At 37.2% G+C, this 26,993-nt stretch overlaps 1 protein-coding gene across 6 annotated transcripts; it reads right to left on the reverse strand.

Moving 5' to 3' along the window:
- Position 1: 1 nt before the first annotated feature.
- LOC127811677 (uncharacterized) lies at positions 2-26,225 on the reverse strand. Of its 6 annotated transcripts, none has more exons than XR_008025773.1 (13): positions 25,854-26,225; positions 25,428-25,571; positions 25,208-25,323; positions 10,253-10,407; positions 9,194-9,282; positions 8,483-9,029; positions 7,392-7,562; positions 4,771-4,934; positions 4,528-4,607; positions 4,064-4,175; positions 1,863-1,937; positions 1,508-1,779; positions 2-244 (listed from the first exon to the last, which is right to left on the reverse strand). XR_008025773.1 is itself a non-coding variant. In XM_052351763.1 (13 exons), exons 1-12 carry the CDS (start codon positions 25,941-25,943, stop codon positions 1,636-1,638), a joined length of 1,884 nt encoding a protein of 627 aa, XP_052207723.1. In that variant the 5' UTR covers positions 25,944-26,225; the 3' UTR covers positions 2-244; positions 1,609-1,635. The 6 variants fall into 6 exon arrangements, 5 of the variants coding, with proteins under 5 accessions (XP_052207723.1, XP_052207722.1, XP_052207720.1 ...); XM_052351763.1 differs by having other exon boundaries at positions 1,609-1,779; positions 4,771-4,931; XM_052351762.1 differs by having other exon boundaries at positions 1,609-1,776.
- Between the last annotated feature and the right edge of the window lie 768 nt (positions 26,226-26,993).

Consider the following 26,993-nt stretch of genomic DNA (forward strand, 5'->3'; position numbering starts at 1 on the left):
CAAAAAAAAAAGTATAAAAAATGTCTAGGGAAGTGCATTGATTTAAAGTGAGACAAAATTGTGGTTGAGTAAGCACGGGTGTTGTATCATGTGCCCCTGCAGTGTTGAACAATTCGGAAACTAACGGTTACCAGGTTACAGCACCGGAAGACTAGTAAAATGGTTTGGCTACAAATTTGGACATGTTCCACGCCACATGAGCCACCCTGAATCCACCGGGAAGGGAGCCAACCGCAAATGAAACCTGTAGTCGACTGTCAATTAATAAGCCAAGGAAGTCCAAGCATACCTCAATATAACATCACAAGCCTTAATCCCACTAGGTGGGCTCAGCTACATGGATTCAAATCTCTCCAATCATCATTATCCATGGAGTGTCACACTCCGCACACTCATGAAGACAATGAAGTATATAATTGAGGTTTTATAACATTTTTTTGAGGTAAAACTTACAAATAAAATGATTTGTGGGTAAAGAATACAAAAGTTGAACATGATTAAAATTTTTATAACTCTAATAAAAATAGTTACTTCACTTTTGTATGTCAAATGATATTTGTGTTTTCATTATTGTAAATTCAATAGCATATGATGTTGGATTCGTTGTACTATTTTATATTTTTATATGTTGTCAATAACATAGATTGACTGGTATCTTCATTTTGGAATAAATGTTACTTTTTCAGTACTTTTAGTTATCAGGTTCATAGATATTAGTAGTACAAAATATAAAAAAGTGTAATCTTTTTGCGCTATCCCTACAGTATTATTTTTTCAGTTGCCTTACCACATGTCCTTTTTTGTATCCATATCCATATCAGGATTGGTGTGCCTTACCAAACAAGATTTAGATCATCGAAATAGATATCCGGAATACATCCACCAATTCAACATTTTAACTTAAGCTAGATACTCATCTGAATGGTAAGAAAATATCACATAAAAATACCAAGGGTAAAAACTGAAAATGGCTTCTAGATCTCTATGTTTTACTGAATGCATGAAATTTCTCAATCATCATGTAAGCAAGTTAGCTGACCACAATAGTAAGATAAAGGCTTGATATGTTGTTGTATAAAGTAAGCAATTTCAAATGAATGAAACAGGACAACATCTTTGCATCTTGCGAACCTAACATAAAAAATAATGTACTTTGCAGAAAACATAGAGAAACATCAGAAAGACAAAATTTTATATGCATTCTATAGGTTCATGGCCAATATGCTCATATTGGTGATATTATTGTCGTTGTAATCAAGGATGCAGTACCCAAGATGCCCCTAGAAAGATCAATATGCAATCATGGACAGAGGATTCTGCACAGAACATAACTCAACTTTTCAGCCAAGGACAAATCATATTAGAGTTGTTTCAACCGCTTTCAGCCAAGAAAATCAAACAAAACTAAGGAGGTTGTCTACTGCACCATCAGCAATCAGCATCAATGCCGCATGAATAATAACAGGATATAGATTTCAAGTTCCCACATTTGTATACTTGTACTTACCCAGGTCCATAATACCCTTTCATCCAAGCTCTTTACTAGCAAAATGGTAGTTTACAACTGTACAAGAAAAAGCATATTGGGTTTGGCAAGGAAATAATCACCTCTTGTGGGGTTAAAAAAGAAAGAACCTAGTCATTATCACTGCTACTTTGTGATTCTACATCTTCTTCACCATAAAGATATTCCTCCACATCATCATCATCATCACTCTCATCCATCTGGTGATCATGAAGAAAGCTATGACCTTCATTTTGAACAGCCTTGTCAATCTGCTAAAAGAAAAGTAAATATTTTCTCGATCTCAAAATTTAAGCATGTTTGCAGAATGAATTCATTTGAAATGTGAGAAGTTAACCTGTGCTGTTACGAGATGCAAACGGCCAGACAACTGCAATAAAGACTGGATAGATGCTCCCTTGGACTTGGTAAGCTGGAATTAGGCAATATGTAAATGTTTGATAAAGAATGAATACGAAAAACCTCAACCAGTGTATATATGCAGGTTCTATAAAATCTTCTGTGTGTACTTGTATCATTAAGAATGGTTAACCCATGACAGCACATGCTAACAAGAAAACTTAAAAAACACCGGAAACAGCAGAAAACAAGATGATAAATGGAATAAAAGGAAGTTAACAAGCAGGGAGTTTCCAGGGGGAAAATTAAGGAACTTAAGCTTGAAATTATTATGGCAACTGTGGACTTACAGTCTCCAGTGTCCAAGTCAGAAATTCCGCTCAAGTCACCCAGATAATACACGGCCATCACAATCCTTTTGGCACCACTGTGTTTAAGGACAATGGCACTTACAAAGTTTAACTAATGGCACTCCAATCTCCCCCTCCCCCACCCCAACCAAATATGTAAATAAATAAAACAAGGGAGGAACAAAGGTAGAATCCAATACTTTTATTATACTTATGGCCCACGGCCATGGTATGATAAAACAATTGTATCTTTTTGGAAATTTTCAACATATTAGAACCCAAATTCGATTGAGATTTCCTGAAAGAAGAAATTGACCATATGAAAAAGGCTATCAATTAGGAAAGTCTAATCCAGTATTAATTAATACGTTGAACAGAATATGAACAGTACATGTTTTACTGCACAGACAAAACCAAACAGATTACTTCAGTCAAATTCATAGTAAAGAAAGTAATGCACCTATTTAACTAAGAAACTCCTCAAAATTAGCTGAAGATATACTTAGCAAATGTGGCAACAGGATGTCAATCAATTTTTGGCAATATTTGTGGCCTACAACTAATAAGGTGATGGAGAATTGTATTTTATGGTCCAAAGTGATGAAAGCTATGAGCCAAGTCTCACCTAAAACTATTACTCCCTTTATAAGATAAAAACTCTGCCTGTGGCTTAATTGCCCCAACACTTCATGGATTCTAGACCAAAAAACAACATAAAAATCGCTACATCTTCATGGATTCTAGACCAAAAAAATAATAATAAAACAACAAGTGAAAAGAAAGTAAAGACCTCTACAGCAAGGCAACCTAAATGATCCAGTTACTGGTCAGAGAAAGAAGCATTCTCAAAATGAAATTACCACTAATAGAAAGCCAGATAGATATCACGAACAAAGGGCCCAAGAAATAAAGCACAAGCATATAAAGAAATAATAAGAAAAGTTAACCACAAGTGCTTCATATTTTGAATTGAATATGCAGAAAGCAAAAATGAAGATGAAGGTTTGCTTCTAGACATGAGTTGTACCCTGCACCGAAACAGAGTACAAGAAAGGGTTTCAAATTATAGTTCCATATGGCATATATGCATGCTAAAACATGGAGGGGGGTGTTAGAGAAATTGCACTACTCTCTATATGTATTCTCTCAACTCAAATAGCTTTCTATCTCTCAAGATCACAACGATAAGGCAACACATATATGAGAGAAACAACAGCACAACATACACACATGAAGAACACACAAGAGTTATCCTGGTTCGGTCTTGAAATCCAAGACCTACATCCAGACTGTTAGTCGCCACAATAATCCACTATCTTGAAAATCCTATGGGACAAATACAGCAAGACCAGAATCCCCTCCCGCCCCCATATACACTGAAAGCTATGGGGATACTAGGGAATACAAGCTACAAACCAGTCACTCCCTAATTCTCGCACTCAATCCCGAAATCAAGACAGAAAACCTGAAGCTATACTTCACAACTATAGGCGCACTAAAACCTCTCCTAAAACTCCTATCCCACGGCCCCTATTTATAGGATATAGGGGTGCGGAGTACAAGAAAAAAACATAACTAGCTGACCAACTGCCTAACTGATTTAACTAACCCAAGAGACAGCTGCCCCCTTCTAGAAACAAACCTTCTAGAAGAGCAATTTATTCTAACGCTAAAACAGAAAAGATTATGCAGCAATACAGAAATTACATGAATACATTTAAATCTAATCTAATACAAATGACACAACAGGGGGAATTAAAAAAATAATATATAAAAAACAATAAGTTGATAGCTGCATTTAAATCCAAGACAAGATATTAATGCAGAAAGCTGTCACACAAAATTTTACCTTGTGTAAAGAATCCAGCAATTGTGTCACTGGTTCTTGAGATATTACATAATCACTATGATTCACCAATATACAACCAATCCAAGGAAGAGCATACTTTCCACTCCATGATCTGTTAAAAGGGGGGGGAAAAAAAGCATTAAATGCCAAAAATACACATATATTTAGCTGTTTTGTTGTAACAAAGAGAAACTATACATATTTGGAATCCAACAGCAACGAAGATCCAGAAAGGTGAATTTTGTTTCAGTATGAATGTTTCCAGAAAAGCAAATTTTATTTCAGTAGCAAACAGTTCTGATTAACATGTCATCCTCTAAAAGGGTTACTTCATTTGGAGGATTGTATAGTCTGATTCTAAAAAGTTTATTTCCAGTTTTCATAGTATCCCATTTTGTTTGTTAGCTGCAAGATCCAAGTTATACATGGAATATTTAATCCCACAGCAGGATGGAGAAATGCACCTTGACTGCCACATGGCCACCATGACTTCCAATAACTTGTAAGCATCACTAGGTACCATGGATGAAATAGCTGCCCTCACCTGGTGAAATTAAGCCATCAGAACTAGTCAGAAAACAGGGGTATGAGTGAACACAGAAAATAGAACAAAAATTGAAAATACTAAAAAAGGAACAATAGAACACTTGAATGAGATGCAGCTGCAATAACTAATACATGAATTCCCACTAAGCTAGGAAACAAACCTTCTTCTGTGGCAGATCAGCGTTAATATCGATGCCCATCAACTTTGTTGAATCAATTATTTTATCAGACATGTAATCCTGTTTATTGTCAAGTATTCCCAAGGTCCTAAGCCGGTCCTCCATACAAATACTAGGAACATCTTCAACGTTGTCCATTTCATCTGCTAATCATAATCAAGGAAAAATACTAGTAAATGCTTCTTTCAAATATTAAATCCTTAGCATGAAATGTATATATTAGCACACAAAAAAAAAACATGAAATGAATAGAAGCACAAATAGTTCATGTTAACCTAAAGATACAGTAAATGCAAAAGAATAACAGTTAATAATTCTTCCCATCGCTATATTACATTTACGAATGAAAGCCAGGAAACTGCCAATTGGATTGTCAGCCGGCATGCCCCTAAAACTGAAAACTGACACAAGTACCTGATGCATTAGAGATAAGTAGGTGCTACAAATAAGTAGCAACAAGAAAAAAGGCTGAAAATCATTTTACAGGAAGTAACCCTCTCAACTAGGTGACCCTGTTAAACAACAAGCACAGAGAATTCCTTTTAACTAAGACAGATATTGGAATTCAGACACTCAGGACCTTTCGCATCCTAAACATACCACAGAGCTGAAGGAAACCAATCAGACTAGATGATCCAGATCCATGCTCATGTTCATAAAATATACAGAAACACTCTTTTCTTTAAAAATAAGACTGAAATGGCTTCCAGTAATGAATGATTTGCCAACATCCATTCTTCTTTTCCTTGTATCTCACAGCTTTTCCTCTTTAATGAAATTACCCTCTATCCTGCTTGCATTTTTTTTTTCCAAAAGCATAACTCGGTATCTTCTATCCACTTCTGTTCTTTCATTTCTATCTCATTATTCTTTTAGCATCTCCTCCTTTGCTTCTTCCTCCACCTCCATGTCAACACCACCCAATTTAATCAATTTCATTTCTTCCTGATCAGATTATTGTTACCAACAGTAATGCTAAGAAACAGCAGTACAAGAACTTCTACAAAATAACCATTTGCTTATTCAAATATTGGACAGGTCTGTTAGCTTGACTTGTATCTCCTGCCAAGTGTATGCCTGTGTTTGTTTCCCATAATGCATAGACATGTAAACATCAATGTTCAGAAAACCACACTAGGGCATCGAACTCGAAAGAGAAGAGGTTCACAGCTTAGTAGTCGAACACCAAAGTGGAACCAAGATGTATTTTTATAAAATAAATATATAAATAATAATTAAAACTCAACAAATGATACTTTATAGATTTTAAAATGTATTATTATTAAACAACATTATCGTACTATGCAATGATATACAGAACTGACAGAAAAGGAGAGGGAAATTAGAGATTGGAGGGAAAAAAATAATTCAATTATATTGACCTAGGGTTACAAGTATTTATACTTAAATACTATAACTGCTATGTACAAGTTACCTAAGCTAGGTACAATGTACAACTAATTGTTGGAGAGTCCTCGGATCCGAGGGAACCTCAAAGTAAAAAAGAGTCCAAAGCAAAGAAGAAGATTGCTGTTGATGTGGGCTTCGGTTGTGGGCTGGCGCATCAAGATAAAGGAGGAGAAATAAAAAGATAAAAAACAAGATAAGTCTCCTAATCAAGTAGGAGAAATTATAGGAGTAGATTTGTAAATTATCTTGTAAATATTCTCAATTATGTTGCTCATCATCTGCTAGAAATTAGGAATTGATAACATAGAAAGCTGTATATAATTCTTATTTCATGAGAAATCAATTATGTTTTGGATTTCCACCAAATCAGTCTCTCGTTTCTAGGTTCCATACTTTAGGAACCAAATTTGTTCACTAATATATACAGCATCTAATACAATCAAACTAATATGAATTCTCAACACCTAGAAATAGGAAATGTTTATACAACAATATTAAAATAAATTTATAATGAAAATAAAGTAAAACTCAAGAACAATAATATTTAAAATAAAAATAAAAAATTACAAAAAGATTATTCATGTACCAACAAAATGATAGGTGATATTCAAATGAGGGACTTCAACTCTTTCCAAATATCTCAAATTGTTATTATATTTTCTAATTCTTAAAAGTAAACTAGAAAAGCAAAAAGAAAAAAAAAAACTCTCACCCAGTTCAATTGGCCAGGCTTGACCACTTCACCAGTTCAACCACTGTTTGCTGAAAAAACCAATCAGTTTTTTCCCCATGAACTGGCCCAGTTCCCAATTCACTCAGTTGAACTAGCTGGTCCACTCCGGTCCTCAAATCATTGATAAGCATACATACCAAGTACATACATACATATATATTTGCACAACATATTGCAAATCACAACATCATGAGCAATGCTATAAGCTTCAAACACATAGTTTAATTTATACAATCACACACAATATACTAAGGCAAATTAAAGGTTTACAAATGACAAGTCATAATAATGCAACTGAAGGCCATAATAAATAACAGTTCAATGTGAGCAGTGTAGTGATTATGCTACTAAATATCATTATCCACAAATATTCCATGAAGAAAAAAAAAAAAACTCATGCTGATAATAATCATATAAGAAGTGATACGGAAGAACTAAAATTTGAAAATTTCAGGCACACCTCTCTTCGCCTCCAACTGAGCTTGCCAGCTGCTGTTGACCAAATCATCAGCCATCATGCCATCAGTGATAAGTTTCAACTTTGGATCTCTTTTCTTTTTGTCATGAAAATCAAATATCTTAGGAATTGGGTGCATAGCATCTTCTGCATTTGCACGGTCTAGTGCACTAGCTGTTTACAATTGAAAAGTCAAAAATCATCCACAAGATTCAAAACGCAATTGAAAAAAGTTCTCCACATAAAAATGCATAAGAGGAGACAATAAACATCTTCCAAACTAAATGAGTGCTCCACATAAAAATGCATAAGAGGAGACAATAAACATCTTCCAAACTAAACGCCAGGTGAAAACATTGATGAAAGCAGATTGCCATGCAGAAGTCACTGCAAACTCAAATATGAAATACCTTTCCAATAACAAACCAATTATTTTCAAAGAATTCTTGAAGAAATCACAGGACAGCGATGGCTCCATGCAAAGGATCCCTATTATCAAATAAAGATTATACATTTTCTTACCAATTGCATATTTCTTATATACTACCAAATTAAGAAGCAGATTCAAGTGCAGCAGAATATTATGTCAGAAAGGAGCTACTATCTTGATGTTGTATGATACAATATAGATATAAACATGTGATGCACAAACTTCTAGCAACAAAGAAACAGGTATTAGATATTGTACATAATTGGAATTAATTTATTGTTCGGCAAGATAACATATTCCTCCTTGATATGAATACATACCATACCATCTCTACATGGGTTGGAAGATTAGTAAAATGAGGCAGTTGAGCTTTTTAGTTGTGTCTCTTTATATAAGGATTAGATTAAGCAAATGTTCTTGCACATCTATAACCAACACATGAAAACCATATCTAGACAAGAGGTAGATTATCATCGCCCAAAAGAATGCAATAAACTCAGTCAAAAACCAGAATTGCATAAGCCAAAATCTATAAATGTCAAAGACAAAGAAGAGTTCTATAAAAAGTATAACAATTCTAATACGCAATCTCACAGAACCCTTAAAAAGATCAAGATTAAGTAGAACAAGGTTAACATGAAAGTAGTGATCAACCATAACTTACTTTCATTATGTACATGTGACTCTTTTCTAAACTTGTGAGACTGACTGATAGGTAGAAGGATTCCATCAAGAGAACTGCTTAATTTCAAATCTGTGCCAGAATGCACTAAGATTTTTTCAAACAACGGCTTTAATAGCAAACCGTGGGCCAAAAATATGTGCCCAGATGCAGGTTTGGCCTTGCCTAGTAATTTTGCAGCAAATATAGTAGGCATTGCACCCTTCTGACTCTTAAAGTATTGGTCATCAAGAGATAAGGAGACTTTTGTGGGCTTGCAATTGCGTAATTCCTCAATATCATTTCCATACCAAAAGTAACAGATTCCCATTTCCGATATGGCCAAGACAGAGAAATCTGAAGCATCTACATTGCCAGTGTCAATGCACTTGCTATCCAGAAAAACAGCAGGGTGATCCATTGCCAGTACACAGCAGGCTGACTGCTTTTTGCTGCCATCAAGTTTCCAAACTGCAACATAACGTTCGGCGGCAGAAGAAGAAAGAATATATCTCCCATCATCAGTGAAGATTATACACCTAATAGCCCCCTATTGACCAGTTGAAAAAAAATATATATTATTTAACTATCTATGGAAATCATAAAAAGAAAATTGAATGTGATAAATATCCAGTTACTTGTGAACAGGATATAAATTAAGAAGGATAAGATATCATTTCAACCAGGAAAAGAAAAGGGCAACAAAAAACTCACAGGATGGCCTGAAAACTTCTGCATCTTCTTATGATCTGAACAACTAAAAACCTTCAACTGAGCAGCAGCAGTTGCCAACAATTTCCCATCTGACTTGGATGAAAACCCCATAAACATCCAGATATCAAAATTATAAACAAGTATTTAAGGGCATGCATCAAGCAGTAAAACGGAAATAAGTAAATATAATGTACAAAGATAAAAAAGAAAACAAATATATGGATGACCCAGATATTTTAATGCACGTGATTACATCTCAGTTTGGACCCAACTAGCATTAACCTCCAGATATAAAATAGCAATAGTGGCCTAGTGTGCTATTCACTTTCCAGTACGATAACAAGATAACTCCCTCTTTCTCTCTGAAGCACCCAGTGGATGGGTTATAATGTGCTGAATTGAAGCTTTACTTTCACCGACTAAGGAGTCCAAACAATTGCGGCATTGATGAAGCCCAATGGATGGATTCACACCATTTAGAAGCGTAAAAAAAAATACAGGGATTGGGGGCATGCTCAAAATTTCTTATGCTGATGCATATCAAAACACACATAATCCCCCTTGGAGACACCAGTGCTTGTGTATGTTAAATCAATATAAATCAACCTAAAATCGGAAAAACATTGCCACCCACCCCCCCCCCCCCCCCCCCCAAAAAAAAAAAAAGAAGAGAAAACTCTAGTTAATCAATTAAAAAGATCGTGAAGCTTCTTAATCAAATAATATTTTACAAATTTTAGTCTGTGGAGACCTCTTTGTAGTCATTACACATCTCAAAACAAGTTTTGTCTATCAATTCAACCAACCTTTAAACCATTACTAATCAACAATTTCAACGCAACTAAATATTGGGATAGCATTTTTCTTCTTAAAGTTGGATCCAGAATCCCTAAAAACAAAGGATAGCCATCATTAATATAGTAATTCATGTCTTTACCACAAAACTAGGTCTTGGTCCCATTAAAATATGATTTTAACTTCAACAGTCATTTAACATTGACTAAAGCAGAGGAGGTGCTTGCTTATCTATGAAAATGGAGTAATAGCACGGCAACAAACCTGACGAAACAGACATTGAATGTATTCCCTTTGTGGAAGCTCTGAATTTCTCTAGCAAGTTTCCTGTCCTGGAATCTAGTTTGCAGACAACCCCATCTACACCAGCCGAATATACGTATGAATCACATGTGGGGAACGAAATGGCAGTCACACCCCTGCATAATAAATTAAGGGAAAATTAGGGTTGAGGAAAGAAAATATAGATTTTTTGAAATCTTAAAAGTAAGCATGGTCAAGGATGCATTCTAATCCCAAAATCTTTTTGTCACACCATTCATCCAGTTGGTTGTCCATTTCATCAAATTACAGTCTAAATTAATGGACAGTAAATGACAAACTCCCCAACAGTCATAATGTAAGCTGCAGTAACTTTCTGATACTACCATAAGGATTTAGTTTCTCCAATCTTCTTCAAGGTTTTACTTTTTTATTTTTGATATATAAAGACTATATTAAAAAAAGTCAAAAAGAGATTATATGAGTACAGGATGTGTCAATGATTTATTCATGAATACCTAAGAATCTCTTCGAATGTACAATTTGCCCAAGATGCCCACAAAAGAAGTGAGAGAGATGGAAAATCATCTCCTCTGTTAGGCCCCCGGTTCACTTGACTTATCAAAGAAGGTCCAAGGGGAGCTCCAAGGGGCAGGGGGCAGGGGGCAGGGGTGTAAATGGGCTGGCTGGCATAACAGCTAGCCGTGTGCATAAGGGGTAGAGTGGGAAATCGCTGGGTTGTGTAACAACCCAGCAAATGCATAACAGAATTCGGTTAAGGAAGAGGGTGGGGAATATGCAGAGGGGGGGAGAAGATGGGAGGGAATAAGTTTTTGGTATTGAGTCTTAGGAGAGTTAAGGGCCTCTCGAATGCCCAGATTTTACTTGTAATCGGATTGAAGTTAAGAAATTGAATTCAGTCTCTGTGTATTTTCCTTGGGTTCTCATCATCCTCATAAAAAAAGAATATGTTCACCAACATGGACACTTTAAACTAAGGTCAGATGCCTGAATACCCTTGAAAGTTCTCCCATTGTGCTCCCACTACAAGCACACATCAGGCAAGCCAGATCTACATGGGTCCCAAAGGCTAGGAATGGGGAATATTCTAAGAAAAAAATTAAACCCTGCATTTTTTTTAATTAACAGCAAGGGCTAAGGTTGTTACATTATCAATACCCCAAACCTATAAAAATTCTCCTCACCTTCAAAATATTCCTCCAACCTCCTATATGCCATCCTATACCCTAAACAATCTAAAGGAACCAGCTTCAACCTTATAACATTCCTCCAAACCTATTGCCATTAGCACCCTCTCAATACCACAATGATCTAGATATTTACCATCAATTGAACCCAAAATAAATCACATCATCCCTGTAATAAGCTCCTCTTGGTCAAGGAAAGATAAGGGGCTCAAAGGTTAAAAGTCAAGATTTTGATTGGGCACAAGTGGACCCCGAAGGGATGACTCAAGAATGTTTTGAGGATTCTCGAGGGCTCGGGAAAATTAAAGAACAAAAACATGGGGCCAAAGTGAGAAATTAAGTGTCATGTACCTAATAACTAGGGGGAATATATTTTCAGGTAGTAGGAATGGGTAGATGAAAGGTCATTCTTTTAGAAGGAAGTTAGAGAGTTGAAATATTTTGAAAGCTGTAACTTTGGTAAGCAGAGGCACTTTGGATGCCAAATACTAGCCACAATCAGTATATAGTTACTGATTGCATTCAATATAAAGGATAGAAGAAATTAATCAAAAAAGCTTCTGATTTCCGTCTCAATCTCTCTTCTCTCTCTCTCGAATTTCCCTCCTATCTCTTTGTCTTCCTTTCCCCTCTGGAATTCTTCTCATTTCCCTCTAATTTCTTACCAGATTCTCTCACCAAATCAGTGAGAACTTCCTATCAGATCCAGGGATCTGACATTTTGGTATCAGAGCCAAGTCCTAGGCCGGAAATCTCGCAAAAATCTTCCCTTCCAATGGCAGAAGGCACCAGAATGAAGCAGATGTAGTTGCAATTGCAGCAGGTGGCTGTAACGATGTCAGAACTGCAAAATTGGATGGGATCCATGGAGGGAGCCATAGAATCAAGGGTGGAAAAGAAGCTAGACAGTGCAGTTGAAAGGTTAAAGAACGATATTGAAAGCCAGATGAGGGAACAAAATAACCATATCCAGGAACAAATGCAGCAGTTCATGCTAATGTTTGAAAGACAAAACCAGGTAAGTCTCTCTCCCAAATTCCCTCCTAGGGAGAGATTGAAACCAATATTAACCGGAAGTGGGACAGTTCATGAGCCTACTGGGACTTCTGAAACTGAAGAAGAACCATCTAGCAGGGAAACTTTGGAAGGAAAAAGACAAGGGGTGCAAACTGCCCAATTCCAGCAGTGTATGCTCTTACCTAAAATGGAAATCCCAGTGTTTCATGAACAAAAACCTAGGTGGTGGGTGAGAAGGTGGAGAGAATGTTTAGTGTGTACAACATTCCGAAACAACAGAGGGTCACATTGGCCTCTACTTAGCTTAATGACGTAGGAGACGCCTGGTTTCAAGGTTGGATTCGAGAGAGGGACGGCTGTCAATGGACAGAATTTGCAGAAAACCTATGAGAAAGATTCAGAGACAGAGGTTTGATGGATGTTGTCGAAGAATTTAACAACCTGAAACAGGACAAATCAGTGCGGGTGTATCAATCAAAGTTTGAGGAATTAAAATCACTTATGCTGAACCTTAACCCTCATCTAACTAAAGCATACTTCGTCTCAAGCTTCATCAGCGGCTTGAGCAAAGAATTGAGGGCCACAGTCAAAATGTTGAGACCGAGACCTGTAATGGAAGCAACAGAAAATGCTAGGTTACAGGAAATGGCAGTCAAGGCTTTAATAAAGAAACAATGACTGCAAGCAAAAGGGACAAGTTCAAGGGCCTTCCAGCAAGGAAACAAGGGATACGGCAAGGAGGAAATCAAATTCAGACCGGAGTTGAAGGGGTTGACAGCAACATCCACTAATAATCCAGCTCAAGCACAAGAAGGAAGGACAATGGAGCAAAGGAGGCAAGCAGGGCAGTGTTTCCGTTGTGGAGACAAATACTCTCTTGGGCATCAATGCAGAAAGCAACTACTTTGGCTTGAAGGTGAAGAAGTAGTAGTAGAAGAGGAAGAGGAGTCAATGGTTAACCCTAGACCCGGATAGCAACGCATGGGAATACTTGCCAAATCTGCCCCAACAGTTTCCAAGAGGAAGAGGAGTCAATGGTTAACCCTAGACCCGGATAGCAACGCATGGGAATACTTGCCGAATCTGCCCCAACAGTTTCCTTAAGCAACCCAACTTCTCTACATTTCTTGAGGATAAGAAAATTTTTAAGAGGGAGGAGGAGGGGTGGGGGAAGAATTGTCATATACCTAATAACGAGGGGGAATATGTTTTCAGGTAGTAGGAATGGATAAATGAAAGGTAATTCTTCTAGAAGGAAGTTAGAGAGTTGAAATATTTTGAAAGTTGTAACTTTGGAAAGTGGATGCCCTTCTGGCACCAAATACTAGCCACAATTAGTATATAATTACTGATTGCATTCAGTGTAAAGGATAGAAAAAATTAATCAAGAAACTTCTGAATTCCCTCTCAATCTCTCTTCTCTCTCTCTTTCTGATTTCCCTCTCAATCTCTCTTCTCTCTCTCGAATTTCCCTCCCATATCTCTGTCGTCCCTCTTCCCTCTGGAATTCTTCTCATTTCCCTTTAATTTCTTAACCGGATTCTCGCCACAACAATAAGAGCTTTTTGTCAGATTCAAGGATCTAACATTAAGAAATGTCGAGTAATGTCGAGAAAGATAAAAAAAAAAAAAAGGGCATTAATGGAATTTTGGGAAACTTGTGAGGGCCCAAGTGAAATAAAAGGGTCCAAGTGAATTAAGAAAAGATATTTGGTGGTTATTTGATGTTATAAGATTTAAGTGAAATAAGGTGAATTAAGTGCATAAATGTGCATTTTTAGCAAAAATGTGTGTGTGTGTGAGCATATATAATCCACACAGTCTCTGCCGAAAGAAACCAGAAATTGCAAGAAGAAAGGAAAGGAAGAAGGAAGAAGGGAGAAAAATGAAGGAAATAGGGAGAAGAGAACCTGCTGGTAGTGGCCAGAGAACTTGCTGGAGGAAAGCGATGCCATCGGAAAACAGGAAAACAGAGGGAGTGAGTATGCAACACTGCCGGCAACACTGGAAAGCAGCAGGCAAGTGTTAAAATTCTTCGTTTTCCTCCATTCTTCCTCATATTTGAAGCTATAACCTTCTTCTACATGCTTCTAAAACTTTCTAGGTTGTTTGTATGCATTCAAAACCTACAAGAAACTAGTGTTGGAAGAAGTTTAATTCCCGGACAGAATTCCCGCGTAAAACAGGGGACCCATTTTTCGGCAACTTTTCTTCATTCTCCAGCCAGTTTTTGGGGTCCAAATCACTTTGGGATAGTACCTATATGTTTCATAGAGACTTGGAATCCGTTAATTTGAGGAAAAGAGGGCTGGATATCAATTGAGACAAAGTTTAGTTTTTCGGACAGCTTGTGGCTGGAAACTTTTAGGTAAAGTAAATCCAAGGTTTCAGCTCAATTCTCTTTAGGTTTTTGGGTGTATTTAGCCCTAATGGAGTCCTTGGGCCTAGTTGGTGCTTGCATGTGGTTAATTTGCAGGAAATTGGGGTTTAATTCAAAGTTTGATAAACCGAAAGTTTCAGCCATGGGGTTGTGTGCGAATTTTGTGAAATAACAGGGGCTTTTGGGCAATAAACTGAAAGCTTAAAGGCTGGAAATGAAATAAGGAAGACCGTAAGGGCCATGGTGTAATTGCATGTCAAAATTTTGCGGCCTTAGTATGATTTCTTGTGAAATATAGGGTCCAAATGTAAATTACAAAAGTTGAGGGAATTTACATGAATGTTGTACAGTTTGGGGCCCTAGAATGAATTGGTAACTATTTGGGTCTAAAAGAGGTTAATTGAAAACCTTATGGGTCTTAATGTAATTAGGGTATAGCTTTGGGTCTAAGTGAAATTTCTAGAAGTTTGAGTGTTATAGTGAAACCTGCATCCTAACATCATTGTGCATGTGTGTGACATTCAATATCGCAAGATCACCGCAACGTGGAAATTTGAGCTGACTGAGGACCAAAGAGACAAGGCCTACTGGGTGGGCAATTTGTGGTGCATTGCATGTGCATGAAATTGTTTTGGCATGTATATGCGTCATGCATAAATTGTCTTAATAGATAGTGAAAGCATTCATAACTTCATCGATGAGGGAACAACCAAGAGGTCAAAGTGTGAATTGATAAGGACTTCCCCCTGTCAATAACAATAGCAAACGACAACAAGGTGATGTGTCAATCTGCGTGTGAAGGGTTCTATTGGGAAATGCATAGGGAGCCATTTGAAGCTGACCTGAGATTGCTAAAGTTAGGGGGTCGTGATATAGTCTTAGAAATGGATTGGATGAAGGGTGTGAGCCCTATCAGCTTTGACTTCAATACAATGGAAGTTACATTTGAAAAGGAGGGCACGAGAATGACCCTTACAGGGAGTCTTGAAATAGGAATTTGTAAGATGATCACCGAGAGGAAGTTAGAGAAAGTCCTAAAGTCCAAATGAACTTAAGTGGCCCAGCTGTTTTCAACTAAGGCAATGGAACATGGAGAAGGGGATACAGAGCAGATAGAAGCAGAGAATACCACCCAACCACAACAATGGTAGATACACGAAGTAGACTCCCTTAATAAACTATTGCTTGAATTTAAGGACCTTTTTTATGAACCCCAATCACTGCCACCTTACTGACATTTTGATCATTCTATTGTTCTAAAACCAAACACCAAACCTATCTATGTTTGAGCCTATAGATATCCCCCTAAACAGAAAACAAAGATCGAGAACTTGATCAAATATATGTTGGCAAGGTCAATTGTTCGGCCAAGTCAAAGTCCCTACTCCTCACCCATGCTATTAGTCAAGAAAAAAGACGAGAGCTGGCACTTTTGCATAGATTACCGCCAGCTTAATTCCCAAACCGTAAAAAATAAATTCCCTATTCATATAATCGAAGACCTTCTTGATGAGGTAAAACATGCCAAGGTATTCACCAAATTGGACCTAAGATCAGGGTATCATCAGATTCAGATGAACCCTAATGATGTCTCCAAAACAGCCTTCTCTACTCATCAAGGACATTACGAATTTTTGGTAATACCCTTCAGTCTAACCAATGCCCCTACTACATTCCAAGCCTTAATGTATCACATCTTTGAACCCTACCTCCATAAATTTGTGTTAAGTCTTTTTTTATGACATTCTTATCTAGAGTCCTTCATTCTCACAACACCTAGACCATCTGAAAATTGCCGTGAGGTCCTGAGATTCAATCAACTGTTTATTCAGAAGTCTTAAGTGTTCTTTTTCCCAACCAAGGGTGGAATATTTGGGATATGTCATATCTAGTGCAGGAGTTAGCACTGATTCCAAAAAGTTAGCTGCAATGTTATCATGGCTGATGCCTACATCAATAAAGGCCTTGAGAGGGTTCTTGGGCCTCATAGGCTACTACAGGAGATTTGTAAGAGATTATGGAGCAATCAGCAGGCCCCTCACCAACTTGCTGAAGAAAGAAAGGTTCCGATGGGATGAGAAGGCAGAAGAGGCGTTTGGGAGGCTCAAGAAGGCGATGAGTGAAGTCCCTACCCTAGGGCTCCCCGACTTCTCCAAGCCTTTCACTCTGGAGATTGACGCTAGCAGCACTGGAGTAGAAGCAATGCTATCCCAAGAAGGGAGACCCCTAGCTTTAATTAGACAAGCTTTGAGCCCTAGGCATCAAGGGCTCAGTGTCTATGACAAGGAGTTGATGGTGATATTAATTGCAGTTGAAAAATGGCGTCACTACTTGAAAGGCAGACAATTGATCATCAAAACAGACCATGAGAACCTCAAATTTCTCTTGTAACAAAGGTTACACACGCATCTCTAGAAAAAAGGGATGGCGAGATTAATGGGGCTGGACTACATTATCCAATACCGAAAGGGGAAGGAGAACAAGGTAGCGGATGCATTGTCTAGATGCACCAAAGAAGCAGCAATGGCCTCCATCACAGCAATTGTACCTGATTGGTATCAAGAGGTCAGTGCTAGCTATGAACGAGATACATGGGCTAAGGGAATAATGGAGCAGCTTACCTTAGGCCCTACCTCAAAACTCGGGTTCACTTTGAAGAATGGAGTACTGAGATATCAAGGAAGGCTGGTAGTGGGAGATCATGAGGAGTTAAAAGGCAAGATTTTGGAGACACTGCATGGCTCTCCACTTGGAGGCCATTCCAGGGTGCAGGGCACTTCTCAGAGGGTAAGACAGATGTTCTTTTGGCCTAAGTTGAAGAAGTATGTTATGGACGTTGTGTTGACGTGTGATACATGCAGGAGGTGCAAGCACGAAATAGTAGCCAAACCCGGGCTACTCTAACCGCTTCCCATCCCCGCCCAAGCATGGACCAATATATCCATGGACTTTGTGGAGGGATTACCAAAGTCTGAAGGTCAGGATTGCATCTTAGTGGTAGTTGACAAATTCACTAAATTCTCCCATTTCATTAGCCTAACTCACCCTCTCACAGCTTAGGAGGTGGCCCGTCTCTTCCTAGACAGAGTGGTGCAACCACATGGCATTCCCCAATCCATAGTCTCGAATATGGATAAAGTTTTTACCAACCTTTTTTTGGAAAGAGATGTTCAAGAGTTTGGGAGCTAAGTTACACATGTCCTCAGCATATCACCTGAAATCAGATGGTTAGACTGAAAGGATGAACCAATGCCTAGAGACATACTTGAGATGCTTATGTTTCCTACAGCCTAAGGGGTGGCATCGCTGGCTATCTTTGGCCCAGTGGTGGTACAACTCTTGCCACCACAGTGCCATCAAGATGACCCCATTTGAGGCCTTATACGGGTATAAACCCCCTCTATTGCCGACCATAACAAGGGAAGTAACAGTGGAGACAATGGAATCCTATTTGCAGCAAAGGCAACAAGTGTTGCAGAAAGAATTAGCCAATGCCCAGAACCGCACAAAGCAGTTTGCTGATCGAAAGAGGTGTTATGAACCTAGGGTTCATAACAAGTTTGGAATTAGCAATCAGAAGGATCCGATTGAATAGGATTGAAATATAATGATTTAAGAGGGAAATTTGGATAGAAATGGGGGAAGGATGTAGAGAGCAATAGAGAGAAACAAGAGGGAGAGGGGAGAAAATTGTAGAGAGAATCAGAATTTCATTTAATCAATTCAAGCATAATCATCTCCTCTTACAATGGGCCTTTTTATAGGCATAGGTAGCTCCTTAACTAATTTCTAACAGCACCCATGTGCTCCTAACAAACAACCAAATATCTCCTAACAAACTAATATAAGCCTATTACAATATTACCCATTTATTATATCCTTATCACAATATTACCCTTCTAATCCTCCTAAAGATATGACAAGAGGACTGACCAAGAATTTGAAGTAGGGGATCCAGTCTATCTAAAGTTCAAAAAGGCCCACATACAGAACTTGGCTTCCGATCAACACTCCAAACTGAGTCCAAAATACTTTGGCCCTTATCTAATTGCGGCCCTTATCTAATTGTGGCAAGGATAGGCAAGGTAGCATACAAACTACAGCTACCTTTGGAGTCCCAAGTACACCCCATGTTCCATGTCTCGCTACTCAAAAGGTCTACAGGAGCTCATGCAGCCAGCACAACCCTACCAACCCTCCTAATCAATCCTACAGAGGCTCTAGAGCCTGTGGCTATTGTGGATAGATGGATCATACACCAACACGGGGCCCCTATGATGCAAATCCTGGTCCAATGATCCAATCTCCATCCGGAGAATAACACTTGGGAGTACTTTCCCAACTTAATCAATTTCTGAAGTTGGCTGGCCTACTGTGAACTTCTTGAGGACAAGAAGTTGCTGGAGGGGAGGGTAGTTGTCATGGGAATGATTGAAATAAGGGGGCTCAATTGTAATTAGTTGATTGTTAGAATAAGTGGGAATGTTGGTTGGGTAGTTAGGCAAGTTGAATTCAAATATTTGTAAATTGGGCAAGTGGCCTTTGGTGCCTAAGGGTGAGCTAGAGCAATATATATAGCTCTAATGTCACCCTCCCGAGGTATCCAAAGAATTATCAATACATTCATTCTCTCTCTCTCTCTCTCTCTCTCTCTCTCTCTCTCTCTCTCTCTCTCCGGTTCTTTCTTGTTCTTCCTAAATATCTCTCATTCTTCTCGGATTGAGGAGAATTATCGCCTGTCAGAATCAGAATCTAACATCAAGTTCCCAAACAAGAATTCTCCCCAGGTAGATGGGTCATTTTCTCCCTGTGGCACACTAGGACAAAGTGAGGTGTCACAATACCAACCTTTGTCTTGATATCTGCCATGCAAAATTTTTCACTACTTGCTAAACCCATATCATCTTTCTTCTCATCCAATCACTTAATGTCTCCAAAAACAAGGATCCTCTTCAAATCTTTTTTGAATTTTTAACTTTCTTCTCAAGAAAAAAGAAGGATCCTCTTTCATTCCATACCCACCCATTACACCAAACTTTCACAATTACAACAACCCCCACCCCAAACCAAAAAAAAAAAACCACAAATTGTTAAATCAAAATAGGGTAGGCCCCTAGAAAAAACCTCCACTACCAAGAATAAGATAACGAAAGATATAAAAAAAGGCCTAAAGATCTGAGAGATCACAATAATTTGCCTTCAATAGCACACAGGAAGTAGATCTACTAACACCCCCCCCCCCCCCCCCCGAAAAAAAAAAAAAAACCAACCAAAAAGGAAAACATGACAAAAAAAATCACTCACTCACAACTGCTAGCAACTCCTTTTAGGGAGCACTAGGCTAATCCATCCTCATTGGGGCTTTATAAAATTGAACACCCATGAAAGCCATTCTCCACATCTTTGAACAAGATAAAGAAAGAAAATAACCAATCCTCACCTTTTATGAGAAAATCTTTTTTTATCCCAAACACAATTATTCTACCTAATATACTCAATAATTCCCAAACTCTCCCAATGAAACCACCAACTACTAAACCAACTGTGACTACCTAAGTCAACATGTTGCCAATTTTGTTTGTCTAGAGACATGCCAAATCCATTTCTAGTGGTTCATCAGGTTTTCAATGCCCTCCTTCCAATCAACCAATCCCTTAATATTCCATGATACAATCAACAAATTTGCTGCAACTATAGGAGACTATTAGTTATCACAACTGTTCCATTATCTGCAGTACTTATCCCCACCTCACTACCAGAATACCAAAGTCTTCACTCTCATGTACAAGATGAAGAGATACTAATTCCCCCTAATTAATGAAATAAAGAAGCTCTTTTATCATACCAATCAATGAAGTGCATCCAACCCCTTATGCAAACACCAAAGAATAGCAACATCAACAAACCTGAAACTGAAATTCTACTAAGTGAGGTCGACTATTTGCTAATCATTTGTATCTATAAACATATTTTTTTTTATGCCTTTGTCGTGTACCTAGAGGAGTTTATTGTAATAAATGCATAATAAGAGAGACAGGTGTCATTACTAGAATTCTATAGAAGATTGAATGCGGTAACAGGGCCATTCTGTTGGCGCCAACCGCTGAGAACCGAGTATATAAAGCTCGACCCAATACAATTGTAGGCATCAAACACTTTTGAATTGATTCCTATTCAAATTTTCCCCCTAATTCTACAATTCTCTCCCTCTCAATTCTTCTCCATTCCCTTTCCCTACTCTTCTAATTCCTGCCTAAACTTTCTCATAAGAACCCTTGTCGGATCCAAGAGGATACGACAGTCTTGCCTAAAAGTTCGCTAGCTAATTTTCGACGATTTCTCTGCTCTTTCTTTGCCTTTTTTGAAGCTATTTTTTATTTATTTATTTCGCCCACTCCCCTCATAGGTGTGTATTGATATTCTTCTCAATAGATCTTAGACTATCCTAAAAGCATCTCACACATCTTCTCTTCAATAAGTACAAAGATGACCTTATTTCTAGTTCTATGTTCTTGTATAGCCACACATCCACTCTAATATCTCCATTAGTTAAGGTCTTATTTTGAGCATGATAATGCTTAACTATCTAACATTTCGTGTCATGTCAAAAAGTGGTCTTATAGTCATTTGATAAAACATTGTTATTAACTTTAAAGGCATTTCATAATCGCATAAAATATTAGAAGCACTTCTACACTTTAATCACCCTACCTTATATCTAAATAAAATTCTCAATAATGTCCCCTTGCTTTTTAACAATTGATTAACGATATTTAAATTGATCTTCTTTCTTAGAATAACTTAATTTTTAAGCATGCCACAACATCATCTTGTCACAACTCAAATGTGAATGAAATCTGCCTTCTAATTCGGTGAGAATTAGAGAGTGCAGTAAGGAATTTAGAAGAAGACGAAGAAGGTAAGAGAAATCAGAAATAGAGGAAGAGGAGAAAACAGAGAAAGAGATGAAAACAGAGAGGAAAGATAGAATTCTTCTCAAATTTCGCATGCCTTTACAAGCTGAATCTAGAGGATATTTAAGCCTCTAGCCTGGGTGCTGCCACAGCAGATCCCACCCCTAATAATCAACTATTTTGTCTTTTTCCCAAGCCCCTTTACACATGGCCTACCCCATAAAATCTCTCTAACAAACCCCCCCTTACAGCTGTAATATTCAAACTAATACAAATACATAAAGTAAATAAAACATAACAATATAACATAAAGGAAATGACTAAGAAGACAGTGAGAATTGTAAATAAGCTGCCACTGTCGCACCAAGATCTTAGTGTGTGACACATCTACACTTCTATTTTTACTTAACTTACATGCTATATATTTGATTTTTACCCTGATCAATTTGAAGCCTTTGGATTCTAAGGTGGCCCCCATAATTCAAGCTCAGCACTCACACCTCTTTTTGTCTCATCCAATAAGATTAACATAATATCATCTACAAATACTATACGTTAAGGCACCTCCTCCTTGATGTATTTTGTGAGTTCATCCATCAATATAACAAACCCACCAAATCTCATCCTCGATGAGACTAAAAACTAAACACTAAACACTCATAGAAAACCATGCTCCCATATTTTCAAATAAGAAATTGACAAACATGACCCAATGCTCACCTGTTACCAGATTTTTTTTTCATCTCAGACCACAATAATCCTGCATGAAAATCACCAAACTTCCCAAATTCTCCTAATGAAACCACCAAACACTCCACAAACTCTTAACCACCTAAGCTTATATGCTGCCAATTTCAGAGACATGCCAAATCCACTTGTCATGACCCCAAAGATCCCCAAGGATAGATTAGTAAATATAATAGTAGGAGTTTACATGCATCATACAATAATTGTAATTTCCTTTTCCTTTTTCTGTTATAGGGTTTTGTCCTAAGGCATAGGCAGTTAGGCTATTTGTTGTATTGCACATGGGTGCATGTGGGAGGCTGTTAGGCTATATATAAGCCACAGCTGAGGATGTTTTGAAATGATATTGAATTCTCTCAAATTCCCTCTCATCATTTCTCTCTCAACTTCTCTCTGATTCCTCCCTTCCTCTCTGCTAATCTCTCCCCCAATTCTGTCCAAATCCCCCCTCCAATCCCTTCTGCTCTTGGTCCAAATCCATTAGATTCTTCCGATTTCCAACCCAACCCTAGGCTAAACCCTAGGTACATGACACCACTTTGATCGTCCAATCCCCTCATGTCACATGACATAATCAACAGGTCCATTGCCATAATAGGATATTATTAGCTACCATAATTGTTCCATCCCCTACATTACCCTACTCTTATCAATACCAAACTCTTTACTTCCACCCTCAGTCCCTCCCATGCAAAAGGTAGATCAAGTAACTCCTAATTAATGAAACCAGGAAACTCTTTTGTCATCCAACTCAATGAAGTGCAATCTCAACCCCTCAGGCAGACACTTCACGACAACAACAATATAAAGCCTTTAATCTCTAGTTGGATTGGAAAATAAATTTAAGCCATCAATCATTTTTATCTATATCTTCTACAAAGACATTATATCTAACGTCATACTTAGGTATTGGTTAAGCACCAAGTTTTTGGATCTTTATCTACTTATTCTGCACAAATTTCTTCCATTTCATTCACTTTCTTTGTAGGCCATCTATTCGTGTTTATATTACTTATTGAAACCATCTTACAAGTGTCCTATATATCTTATCTTCAATAAGTGTCACTATGATGGATAATATATTTCTAATGTTGTCTTTCTTGATTGGTCATACATCCACCGTAATATCTTTATCTCAGTAATATTCATATTTTATAGATGTTGATGCTTAACTGACCAACATTCCATAGCAAGCAATAAACTCAGCCATATAGTCGTATGGTAAAACTATTTTTTAGCTTTAAATAAATTTTATAACAGAATAAAATGCTATAAACACTACTCTGTTTTAACCATCATGCCTTAATTCTATAAGTAATATCCTCCATAATCTTCATTTTTTACAATTGAATAAAGTTGTTTGAATATCACATTTCTTGAGATAGCTTAATCTTTTAATACGACTGCAACATCACTTGCAATTCTATTTTTATTAAACTTACATTTTTTTACATTAGTCCATTCTTAACCCACGGAACTTGAAATATTGGGATTCCAAAATGTTCCTCTACAATCTAATTTAGTATTTACATTTTTTTTGTCTCAACCAGTAAGACAATATCTTCCACAACATACACCTAGGTACCTTTTTTAATGTATTTTGTGAGATAATCAATCATTACAATAAAGACGTAAGACTTCATGTAAATTATTGATATAATTCAATTATAACTAAAAATTTTAATATCTCTACAATAAGACCTAACACGCATTTCTAATATGTTATACATATACTTAATAAACTATATATAAAGTAATTTGAACTCTTTTCTTCTCTAATATTTTGTCTAAAATACATGTTGAAAAGATCTAATAGTTTTTATGCTGATTATTGTCTACTTAACATGGCCTTTCTCCTTCATCCAAGTTTGGGACCAATAGTAATAAAAAGCATTGTCTTCAAGACTAGAAATATTAAGGGGGTAAAAACCTCCTTGCAACAAGAACCAAGAAAATAGAAAGATAACACCATAAAAAAACGAAATTAAGAACTTGTAACTTCTAGGATTTCTTCTAGAGAGTACGCTAATCTCATCCTCAGAGGGGCTATAATCCTACACTCATGAAAACTATCCTCCACATTTTCAAACAAGAAAGAGAAAGAAAATGACCCAATCCCCATCTCTTGTTGAGGTTTTTTTTTTCCATCCTAGAGCACAACAATCCTATTGATATACTAACACTTCTCAAACTCTCACATTGAAATCACCAGCTACTCCACAAACTCCTGACCACCCATGCAAGCCTCCAACCCCAACCCCAACCCCAACCCACTCCCAACCAAAGGGCCATACAGATCAGGTGCACCACACATACGTCCATCTGGATCAACCCTTCATATCCAAACTTAGAACTTAAAACTAAACAAGATAAATTTAACTGTTTAAAGGTGCATATTTGCAGTATAACACAGAAAGGGATTCACACACTGTAGGGCCTTGATACTCCAAAAGGATAGTGATGTAACCTAATGAGACCCAAATAAGTTCATGGAATTTACTGCCTTTAAAAACAACACCCACCAAACAATATTTGTGAAGCCATTAAAACATCAGATTTTTGAAGCTTTAAATGATGAAGTATGTTTTGCACATCAGAATGGAAGGAATCAACATACGATTATAAGAAAGGTTTAGGTTTTCCCTAAAGTGATGACGAAAGACATGAGTGTTTTAAGTAGCAAGTGACTCACCCAGGATGGCAGTCACTAACCCTCCACTTCAATTGACCAGCAGATACATCCAGACCCAGAACGTCACCGCTGCCTGTCCCCAACACCAACAATGAACTTCCCAGCTTCCTTTTTTTCTGAAAATAATCAACAGTTCCACCCAAAACAAATCATGAGTTCCTAGCAGGGCAAAAAAAGACGGGTCGCCTTTACAATTTAACGTAGAAAACAAAAATTAGACCTTTTTGTCTAAAGATAACCACTTCATGCATGTGTAATCAACAGAAAGGTGACCCTTTTGTGGTTTACCAAACAAATTAGTTTCCCCAGTGGACACAATATCCGCAAACTCAGTCTGGATTTGGCCCTTCGCAACATCCCATATCTGAAGTAAGCCAGAACGAAAACAAACAAATAAATAAGAGGTGTCATTTATGTATAATATGCCTAAACTCCGAAACCAGCCATCAAATAAAGCAAATACATTCGTATAAAGAAAATTCCAGCGTTTGCTGTACACTACATAAATTGGAAGAAATTAAACGGATTATTTGGGAAGAAAGATTGTGCAACCGAAATGAGAGTAGAAATACGAAACATGAGAGTAAGGCTTTCTCTTTCTTTAACACGAGTTCCAAGGCCAAAAAAGATGAAAGCGTTTCTGTACCTTGATTCGACCGTCGCCGGAACTGAGAGCAAAGAAGTCCAAGGAGGGGCTAAACGAAGTCAATAGGTCTCTGATATTTGACGAGCCCATTCCAATCCCGAAGCTGAAACTCGGCGAGCTATCTATATGCGTGTACGCCTGTGTATGTGTATGTGTATGTGTAAGCCTCTAAAGAAGAAAAATCGAATAGAGAAAGTACTGGTGGACGCCGCCAGCCACTGCTGTGGTGGTGATGGCCGGCGGTGATGAGGCTGGGGCGGCGGTGGCGATAAAATATTTAGTGTGATGCTGTTGGTTGCTCTCTTCACTGCCGTCCTGGGGTTTTAGGGCAGAGCGCTCGTTCCATGGGGGATATGTCACTAAACGTGAGGCAAAGTGAATGGATTCATAGTTCATAAATAAATTGCAAAAAGCACCCAGGGGTTTAACTTGATTCTAGAAAATACCCAACATTTTGAAAATAATCGAAAACACACTTTTGACTTGCCGTTCCCCGCGGCTAAAATCAATGAAATTGACTTTTATTTTACAATTTTATTTTGAAAATTTAATTTTAAACTATAATATATATATATTCAAAATATATTATCATTATAAAAATATATAAATCAGATATTTTGTTAATTAAAAAATTATATTTTATAATCTTTAAGTAAAAATATATATATTATTAGTAGAAAATTTATTTTCTAATATTTATAAATAATCTAATTTATACAAATACACACGTTTATTATAAATAATTTTTTTAAAAACTCCAATAGATATATATATAATTGAATATAAAATTAAAATAATAAAAAATTACATAAGTGGTCAATTAGTCCTCACCACTTTTATGCTAAACCCTATAGCCTGTGAACATGCACAACAAGCTAAACTCAACGTGGGTTTGATATATAATGCTAAAATTTAGACAAAGTTAAGAGAAAAAATATAAGTGAAATCAAAATAGATAAAAGAAACAAAAATATGATAGAGAAATAAGGTAGAATTAGAGAATAAGTGAGGTTTGGTGGTTAAGTCTACAAATTATAAAAGAAAAAAATGATAAGAAATAGAAATAAATATGAGTTATAAAAATAATCAAATCTAAAATTTACTTTTTCAAATGATTAGTCTAGTCGTTCGTGATATCTC

Source organism: Diospyros lotus, chromosome 10 (assembly GCF_014633365.1).
Source record: "Diospyros lotus cultivar Yz01 chromosome 10, ASM1463336v1, whole genome shotgun sequence".
In the NCBI taxonomy this organism is placed as follows: domain Eukaryota; kingdom Viridiplantae; phylum Streptophyta; class Magnoliopsida; order Ericales; family Ebenaceae; genus Diospyros; species Diospyros lotus.

Excerpts from the sequence above, each read along its gene's own strand:
- LOC127811677 (XM_052351760.1), bottom strand. The coding sequence starts at position 25,943 with ATGGGCTCGTCAAATATCAGAGACCTATTGACTTCGTTTAGCCCCTCC. Across the intron at positions 1,938-4,063 it reads TGCTGGATTCTTTACACAAG|CTTACCAAGTCCAAGGGAGC; the intron begins GTAAAATTTTGT and ends GCCTAATTCCAG. Across the intron at positions 1,780-1,862 it reads TGCATCTCGTAACAGCACAG|CAGATTGACAAGGCTGTTCA; the intron begins GTTAACTTCTCA and ends CTTTTCTTTTAG.